This window comes from Camellia sinensis, chromosome 14 (genome assembly GCF_055761805.1).
Source record: "Camellia sinensis isolate YWXY chromosome 14, ASM5576180v1, whole genome shotgun sequence".
NCBI classification, from domain to species: Eukaryota; Viridiplantae; Streptophyta; class Magnoliopsida; order Ericales; family Theaceae; genus Camellia; species Camellia sinensis.
Genome location: NC_138974.1, coordinates 136425026 through 136434585, shown reverse-complemented (window position 1 = coordinate 136434585; position 9560 = coordinate 136425026). Strand labels below are relative to the sequence as shown.

General features: G+C 35.4%; 1 protein-coding gene across 2 annotated transcripts; it reads right to left on the bottom strand.

Annotated features, from left to right (window-relative positions):
• Positions 1-1634: 1634 nt before the first annotated feature.
• LOC114315419 (pentatricopeptide repeat-containing protein GUN1, chloroplastic) lies at positions 1635-9494 on the bottom strand. Of its 2 annotated transcripts, none has more exons than XR_003647791.2 (4): positions 5633-8404; positions 4006-4248; positions 2161-2345; positions 1635-2058 (listed from the first exon to the last, which is right to left on the bottom strand). XR_003647791.2 is itself a non-coding variant. In XM_028262030.2 (4 exons), exons 1-4 carry the CDS (start codon positions 7552-7554, stop codon positions 1794-1796), a joined length of 2589 nt encoding a protein of 862 aa, XP_028117831.2. In that variant the 5' UTR covers positions 7555-9494; the 3' UTR covers positions 1635-1793. The 2 variants fall into 2 exon arrangements, 1 of the variants encoding a protein (XP_028117831.2); XM_028262030.2 differs by having other exon boundaries at positions 4006-4222; positions 5633-9494.
• Positions 9495-9560: the final 66 nt, after the last annotated feature.

Sequence of the window (9560 nt, the reverse complement as noted above, 5' to 3'; positions counted from 1 at the left end):
ATTTTCTCTTTCTAAAACCAACTTTAAATCAATGCATGACGTGCAAAACAGGTTTGACCGTGCAATGCAGCTAGATGATCAATAAGAACAACAAGAGTAGGTTAAGATTCTAACCTCAAAACTCGAATCTAACGGTTCAAGCTCTAACGATCAAGCTTGGAAGTTCACTCTCTCTTACTCAAAACTTATCATTTTCCTTCTTAGAGCCTCTCTCTCTAAAAGACAAGATTTGATACAAAATGATATGTTTTCTCGACAGTCACTGACTTAACCCTCTGATGGGACACGTGGCATCGGCTGATTGGCTCTACTAAAAAAGGTGACAGACTTGACAAGACAAGACTATGACAAAGTGTGTTCAACAAGCTAGACGGCAAGAGTACTCTGGCAAGTGATGATCTCGGCTAAGGGCAAAGCTTCGGCAAGTAGGGTGACAATGACATCGGCTTGGAAGGACAACACTTGACTAAGCTGTACCACACCTTGGCCTAGATGTGCCACACCTCGGTCTAGGTCATACCATTCCAGGAACAAAATCACTAGGATGCAAGGATAAACATTTCGGCCTAGGTGATACACATCTCGGGCTTGGTGCTGAACACCTCGGCCTAGATAGAGACATCTCGGCAAATATGCCAAGGTAGAGATGGAGGTCAACCGAAGTGGTTACAAGATAGTTCTAAGTGTAGAAAGGTTCCAAGGTGTCTAGACTTAAGATGACCTCGACAACACACCAGGCAAGAACAAAGCATGCAAGTAACACTCGAACAAAACAAGACAAGATATGCAAATGCACATAACAAAACAAGATCATGCATAAATGTATACAAGTATGACTAAGTTGAAGTGAGGGTTGTTACAAGGTGGCTAGTGGTGGCAGGTGGGTGATAAGTGGTGGTGGCGGGCGGTGGATGGTAGTGGCAGGTGGGTGGTGAGTGGTAGTGGTGGCGAGTGGGTGGTGGGTGGGTGGCAGGTGGGTGGTGGTGGTGGGTAGTGTGTGGTGGTGGCAAGTGGGTGGTGAGTGGTGGTAACAGGTGGTGATGGGGGGTGGGTGGTGGTGGCGAAAGATGATGGTGGAAAATGGTGATGAATGATGACTAGTGTTGGGTGATAAAAAAAGAAACTAAAAACTCAAAACGTAAACTCATTTTTTAAATTTATATTTTTTAGCCAAATTTATAAACTGAGACCATTGATTATAAATAAAAAATTTACCAAACAAGTTTTTATTTGAATTTTTAAAAATTTTATAAATATAAACTGAAAACTGAAAACGTAAGTGTTACCAAACGATACCTAAGTAAACTGTCATTATGCGTTATTTTTAAACAATGCAACGGGTTGGGCTTTCTTTGTATTCATCTTGTATGAACCTAGAAAATTTATGATATCAATATTGAGCTCATTACAAAAGAGCTCTGCTGCCCAGACCAAGCCGACTGAGGTGGTTGACCCAGACTGGTCCGCATGTGTGGCCTGCAAACATGGGTACTAATCAGCCTGGTGGTTGGCATGAACATCATTTTCCCGACGACTCCCAAGCATTTCCTTCCACTCCTGAAATCAGTGTTTTGTACAGACTTTCCAATCCGCATCGGTAGGTCATTATTTGCAGTAAAAATGAAACAGAGAACTGAACAAAGAAAACACTGTTAACAACACTAAACGGATACATTTGGGAGTTTTTATGTACATTTTCGGACCACTTAATTTACATGAAATAAAAATGTTGGTATTAAAGCCCAAAAATCGAGAGAGAGAGAGATGAAAATGCTACATTGAAATACAAGCTACTACAAGGGGATTGTTTGCAACTCAGAAATGTGGTCCAATGTAGCAGCCTCAGTTTGAGTTCTGTCATCCTGAAGAATGAGGACTTTCAGTGTGCCTGATTCTCTCAACCAGGCTGTCACCAGAGCTCCACTGGATATAAACCTCCCAATATTGCACTCCGCAACCTTAAACGGTGCCCCCATGCCACTGAGGAGTGTCTCAATTGCTCTCTTTAGCGTGCCATCACCAACTACTTTGCTGTGCTTGCCCCATCCTGTTAGAATGCTGCAGAAGAACAAGAGTTGATCCTTCTGTCTGATCAAAATGCAATTTTATTCACAAACAATACTCAATCGTTTGACAGTTCTAATCTAATCAATCATTTACCTTAGTAGTTTTGGCAACTCATGGCCTTCAAATACTATAGAGCGAATATTGAGCAACCAGGCATGAACCATTGCACGTGCAGCACCGGAAGACATCAGATGCAGATCTAAGCAAGAATCAGACCATGTGTTCTCCCATACATGATGCCGTTTCCCTTCAAGGACAACTAGTTGGGCCCCTCGTCTCTGTGGGAAAAGAAACACAAAGAATGAATATATAAGTACACCATAAAAGGGGCAGGGATTGTTTATAGATATTTCAACCGTAACTGAATCCTGGAAGTCCAAATCTCTTAAATAACATTTTAGATAATTGCAACAATGGAGATTGTTTCTGTAATATCTTAACCATGTAATATCTTAACCATGTAGATTCAAGAACTAAAGGATTTCGGATAAGCAAAACTAAGACAGAGTACATGGAGTGTAGATTTAGGCCAAGTTTGGGAAGACTAAAAAAGTGCACTTTTTGTCTTTTTGGACTAAAAAATTGAGGTTGAAAATATGAATGTTTGGGTTAACTTTTTGACTTTTTATTGAAAAATGTGTAATAAAAAATTGTAAAAATTGATTTGTAGGGAAAAATTTGAATTGGGAGTTGTGCAGCCGTAATTGTTGACTTTTGGTGAATAGTGTTAACTTTTTAGCTTTTTGAGTAACTTTTTGACTTTTTGGCTTTTTTGGATCTTCCCAAACTTGGCCTTAGTAACAGGAACAAGGAAAGCAGAGGAGAAGTGAAGATTGAGAACCAAGAACTACCTAAGAGTGAACATTTTCGTTATTTAGGGTCGATTATCACAACAGCTGGAGAGATTGATGCAGATGTGACCCATAGGATTAAGGCGGGATGGTGTAAGTGGAGAAGTGCGTCTGGGGTATTGTACGATAAACGAATACCCACTAGACTAAAAGGTAAGTTTTATAGAATGGCTATTAGACCAGCTATGTTGTATGGGACGGAGTGTTGGGCAACCAAGAAACATCATGTAGATAAGATGAGTGTGGCTGAGATGAGGATGCTAAGGTGGATGTGTGGTAAGACTAGACAGGACAGGATTAAGAATAAGTGTATTCGGGAATGGGTAGGAGTAGCACCGATAGAAGATAAGTTGAGAGAGAATCGTTTGAGATGGTTTGGTCATATTTAACGGAGACCAACAGAGGTAGTAGTGAAGAGATGCGATACTGTAATGGTAGATGGAAGTGTTAGGGAACGGGGTAGGCCTAGATTAACGTTGACTAGCGTTATAAATAGAGAGATGAATCTACTTAATTTGACTAATGAAATGGCCTTTGATAGGGCCGCGTGGAGAAGAAGGATTCATGTAGCCGACCCCATTTGATGGGATTTTAAGGCTTGATTTGGTTTGGTTTGGTTTAGATTCAAGAACTCTTGCAAGAATCAGAGAACAGGACACATTGGCTAAAGAACGCTAGACTGCAAAAGGTAAAATAGTTCAACAATGGATTTCTATAATCTCCGTCTACAACAAGTTACACGTAAAGCAACCAATGGAAACATTTTTTCACAAAAACTTTGGACACCCTCTCCTGATATTTATAGAAAGAACTTTAAAATCAGTCCATTAGTAATTCCACACGTGCACTTGTATTTCTGGACAGACAAATAGCTATTCAGGCAATATTTTAGATAAAATGGTAAATGGCAACTCTGGAAAAATTAGCCATTATGTACTTGGGCAATAGCTAATGTATCAACAGCACACTGAAGAGGGAGACAGTGTGAAGTGCAAACCTGTTTAAGTCATTAAATAAGTCCCAGCGAAACAACCCAGACCCTATTAAAAAAACAGTATTTTCATTAACAGAAAGCACCAAGACATACCTGCCCAAAGTGCCATAGCATGTCAGTCAAAGCATTATAAAAGGCAGATGCTGTTGAAGAGTCCATCTGCTTCACCTCATTAAAAAGTGATAGAGCTTGCATCCATACATTCTCTCTATGGCCCATGAGAAGTCCATGTGCCACACCGTACACTTGATTATCAAATAAACGAAGTTCCTCCAATAACAATGAAGCTTCTTCAAATGAATTACAATGGCTGCAACAAGGGGCCAAGATGCACAACTGAGATAAACCATAATTTTTAGTAAAGTGGTTGCAATTATCAAGAAGTCCAAGAATTTGATGAAGGCAAGAAGTAGCAATTTTGAACTTCTAGATACACTATGATAACAATCTCAAAATCCTGGGCATAGGCCCAACAGATTGTTCTGATTCCTCCTCCACTACATCACAACTTCAAAGCCATGATCAAAGCAATGTCATTCAAACATGTCCTAGTTGATGCCTATGGTGAGGCAGCACCATAAAACTAGAAAGCACAAGATGAAAAGATATAAAATTCAACAGAAGTAGTGCATTGTGCAAGCACAACGATTATAAGAAGCAGCAACCCTTTGCACCTTATTGCACCCTGGCTAGTTTGTTTGGCCTTTCTTGCAACACTTTTATGTGTTTTGACTTTGGATTCCTACTTCTGAATTTACAAAAAATTCTATTAATTGATAACCATCTCAACTAGACACCACCTCACCTAGAGAATATTCCTTGTAGCAATACAAAAATCTAAGTCAGCAAGTCCCATAAGGTTTATGCCATATGAGCCTAAGTATTTCAGTCCCATAAAGAATATTCCTTGTAACAGTACAAAAAGGTTTATGTCACAACAACAACAAATAATAATTGAATTCCAACTTGTTCATATTTTATAAAGATAAGAAAAAAAAATAATATAAATAACAATAAAAGATTTCTATGACTTTTTTTTAATATATTTCCTAAATCCCATAATATTTTTTTTCCAAAATAATCAAAATTTAGTTAAGGGTTTGAAAGCCCAAATTACTTTGGATTAAGCAGACACTAGAGCTATTCGTACAATTACAGGGGCATGAGTCATATATTCATATTGTATTTAAAAATTATGATATTCAGCATAAGATGCTTAAATAGCATCCAAAAATATTAGCATAAGATGCTTAAATAACATCCAAAAATATTTTAAATTCATTTGTCTAAAAGGCCCTTTTGGTGAATCAAATTAGGATAAATTACCAATAGGTCCTCCTTTTGGGACTTATTACCCATTTAAGTCCTATTGATAAGTCTCTCTTGCTTTTATGAATAAATTTACAATGATAAATTTATCAGTTAGACCTATAAGTAAATAAGTCTAGTTAATGGGACTAAGTGGTAAGTGCCCCATCAAATTATGCAAGGAGCTCATCCCAAATAATGGGTTATAAATGAAATGAAGATATCAATTGACTGCATGATGTGAAATCTAACAACAAAGCAACATGTCACTAAAGGAAGCAAAAGAATATAGAAACTGCAGATAAAAAAGCAGATGCTAATTATACAGCCACATTCTTTACTTTCAATATTTTCCATAGAAAAAGGCATGCAATTTAGTGAAATACAATAGGAGCCAGACAGAAAAGTATACCTGCAAGCATTTAAAATTGCTGAAAAGGTGACAACATTTGGTTTTATTTTCAGATCGTGCATTTTTTGAAAAACTCCCAAAACGCACACAATCTCCTGTCTGCCCCTGTTATGTTTCTTCGAATGGCATGAATTTGCAGCAGCCAACTCCTCAAAAATATTTATGATCCTGTCATCCTCTGCATATTCAACCCTGCTCCTGATGACATCCCGAATAACCACCGAGTTTGAAGATTCAGCCGGAGACTCATTGGCTCCTTCTAGATATTCACCAGTTGCTGACTGACCAAAGGCATTAATTATAGAATTGTAAGTGACTACATTAGGTTGAATCCCTTTCTCTGTCATCTCTTCAAGCAATAATGCAGAAGACTCCACTAGCCCCTTTTTACACAATGCATCGATGAGTTTGCTATAAAAGACAACATCCGCCTTCAACCCTTCCTGCTTGAACTCTTTATAAACCTCCATTGCCGCTCGATACAAACCGCCTTTCGAGTAAACACTGATTAAGGTTGAGTAAGTCAATAGATTAGGCCAAAGACGCTCTGCTTTCATCTCTTGGAACAATTGTTTAACTTTATCATACTTCCCTTGCTTCCCAAATCCATCCAGAAGTGCATTATATGTGACAACATCCTTCTTAATCCCCATACTCTCCATCTTATCACCAACACTTAAAGCCTCCTCAAGACTACCAAGGCTCGCATAAATTGCGAGCAAAGTGTTGTAAGAAACTCTATCCAATTTAATACGAGCAAACTTCATCTCATTAAACAAACTTAATGCTTTGTCTAATCTCCCCGCCTTAGCGCACCCACGAATCATAGTACTATAAGTTACCTCATTAGGCAATATATTCTTTGTATGCATCTCAGACATTATCCCAGAAGCCACATGCATGTGCCCACCATTGCAAGCAACATCTAGAAGAGTATTGTAAGTATAAATATCCTGATCAATCCCTCTATAAACCATCTCACTGAACAAATTCTTCGCAGTCTCCCACAACCCTGCACCACTACACACAGCAAGAAGTGAATTAAACGTAATTCGATCAGGTTGAACCCCATTTCTCAACATTTCATCAAAAATCTCCGATGCTCGATTGAAATCTGCACCCCCTTTTCCACAAGCATCAATTAAAGCATTGTAGGTTACCAAATTGGGCTTCAACCCAGAATTTTTCATGATCTCAAAGACCTTGATAGCCTCATCACAGAACCCACTCTTCGCATAAGCACTAATTAAAGCCGAATAAGCATAGACCGTGTTCCCATATCCCTCACTAACAGCTGTATCAAATACATTCTTTGCTAAATCAACTTTTCCTAATCTTCCAAGAACACTAATCATAGAACTCGCAAGCTTGCCCTGCTCATTTCGCCTCCTCTCTCTTCGCACAGCAAATTCAAAACATCGAATCGCCATTGAGTACTCACCTCGATTTCCAAGCTCTCGGAGCAAGAATGTGTAATCATCGGTACCACAAAGCTTTTGTTCGAAATTAAGCAACAATCCATCAATATGTCTATCATCGCCACTGTGTCGGATTGCTTGGTGGAGAGCTTCTTCGGCAGTGGAGGTGTGTCGGCTCGCGACGGCGGTCTTGGGGCGGCCAAAGTGCATCTTCGAGACGAATCGGGTCGATCTTCGGCCTGAGAAATCGGCAGAAAGCTCCGATTTTGAGGGAGGGAGAGAGGAGAGAGAGGGGAAACTAGGGTTTGTGGTGGTGGTGGTGGGACCTGGTGGTGGTTTGGCGGCATTTCGAGTTGTTGGGGTGTGTGAGGACCTGTTGTTGAGAGAGACCTTTTGGGAGGTCCAGTTTTGATGGGTTTGACGGTGGCTGTGGTGGTGGTGGTGGTTTTGGTAGGGTTTGGAGGTGGTGAGAGAATAGTGCGGTGGCGGAGTTGAAGAGGCCATCAAAGAATATGGTGAGATTTTAGAGAGAGAGTGTGTGGGGGATTGGTGATATTTTAAGGAGCCACTGTATATCTAAAAGAGTGAGCTGGAGTCGCATTTTTTCAGACATTGAAATCTCCGTCCCATCACTTACTTACTATGTTGACTCTATCCAGCAAAAAGTGATAAGTGGCGACCAAGCAAAAGTGATAATGTTTTGAGTTAGACCTTTTTTTTTTTTTTTTTTTGGTGTGTTCAGTTTGTATTTGTAGAGTAATTTTTTAAGTAAAAAATATGAAAATTTGTTTGATTTATTTTTTTTTAGAAATAATTTTGAAAAATTGTTTTGGGAGAGAGAGTTTTAAAAAAAATAATTAATTTGATATTTATGAGAGAGAGATTTTGAAAAATAAGTAATCAAATAAAATTTTGAAATTTTTTTTGAAAAAATTTATTTGGTTTGATTACTCTAAAAAATTTATTTGTAAAGAATTTTTCCTAAATTTTTTTTTGAAAAACAAACCAAACAAGCCCTTTATTTTTAATGAATTTTTTTACTAATATTTTACATAATTTTTCTATTTTTTAAATATATTTTAAAAATAAAATATTTATAAATAATATTATGAAAAATTAATAAATATATAAGAATCCAAAATGTGCTTAATTTTTATATTTTATATATTTAATGAATTTTTTTACAAATATTATATTTTTTAAGTATATTTATAATAGATGTGTTGAAAATTAAAATATTTATTTAAAATATTAAAAAAATTAGTAAAATTTTTTTTAAAAAAAATTAATTTTAAAAAAAGTGGATAAAACCAAGGTGAATACCATTCTCATTTGTCAGAAATATTTGGGGAAAAAAAAATTATTATGCATTAAATTAAAGTAATGCAATTATAAAACAATTAATGTATAAAATGTGATTATTATAATATTATTAAATTATAATGCACTTGTCACATTGCTTTTTATATTATCAGTTTTAAAAATTAATACCTTAAACTATTAAATTTATTTTACTTTATTTCAAATCATTGTTGATATTAAAAAAAAAAATTAATAATAGAGTTTACTTTGTCTCTCAAATTATTAAAACTAAAGACAACAAAATTGTAATTTTCACTCAATCAAATAAAGATGAGATAAAATGATTCTTAAAAATTAAGAATTTCGTGCTGCTTTTCTTCTTTTTTTTTTAATATATAAACTCTATTTACATATGAAATTTATACCCAAAAAAAAAAATGATGTTATAAATAAAAAAGATCTTTATGGGTATTTTATTTTAAATGAAAGGTTCATATGATATGGAATACTTTTACATAAATCTCTTTTCAATTACTTATATTCTATTTAATCCACATTGTTTTCTTATATTTCAATAAAAAGTCTCATAAATGATATAATTATCAAAATATCCCCAATAATAATCACATTTACAATATAAATGATCCGTAATATGAATGCTTACACCGTCAATGTAAATGTTCGCATCGGTAATGTGAACGTTCATACCATCAATATAAATGTTTACATGTCAATATAAATGTTCACACTATTAATGTGAGCATTTACACATCAATGTGAATATTCACATGGTAAAATATGAATGTTCACATTACCAAATTGCTAACCATTCAAAAAATATTTGTAAGGGTAAAAATATCCATAAAATACTTTAAATATGAGAATTAAAATTTAATAGATCAAATATTCAAATAATATGACTTATTAAAATATAAAAATATCTTATGAACTAATTGAGATCCAAACACTTAAAAAATAATTTTCTAATAAATCTCTCATATTAAATTATAGCATTTTATATAAAAAAATATATATGAATTTTTTTATATCATTATTAAAAAAAACGATATCATGATATTTATTATGTCAATAAAATTATAATCACCCTATTTTTAGATGATATTTAATGTGACATACATAATGATTGTTGTAATAATGTATACATAAGTCATATTCATATTCATATTCATATTCATATTCAACCATTA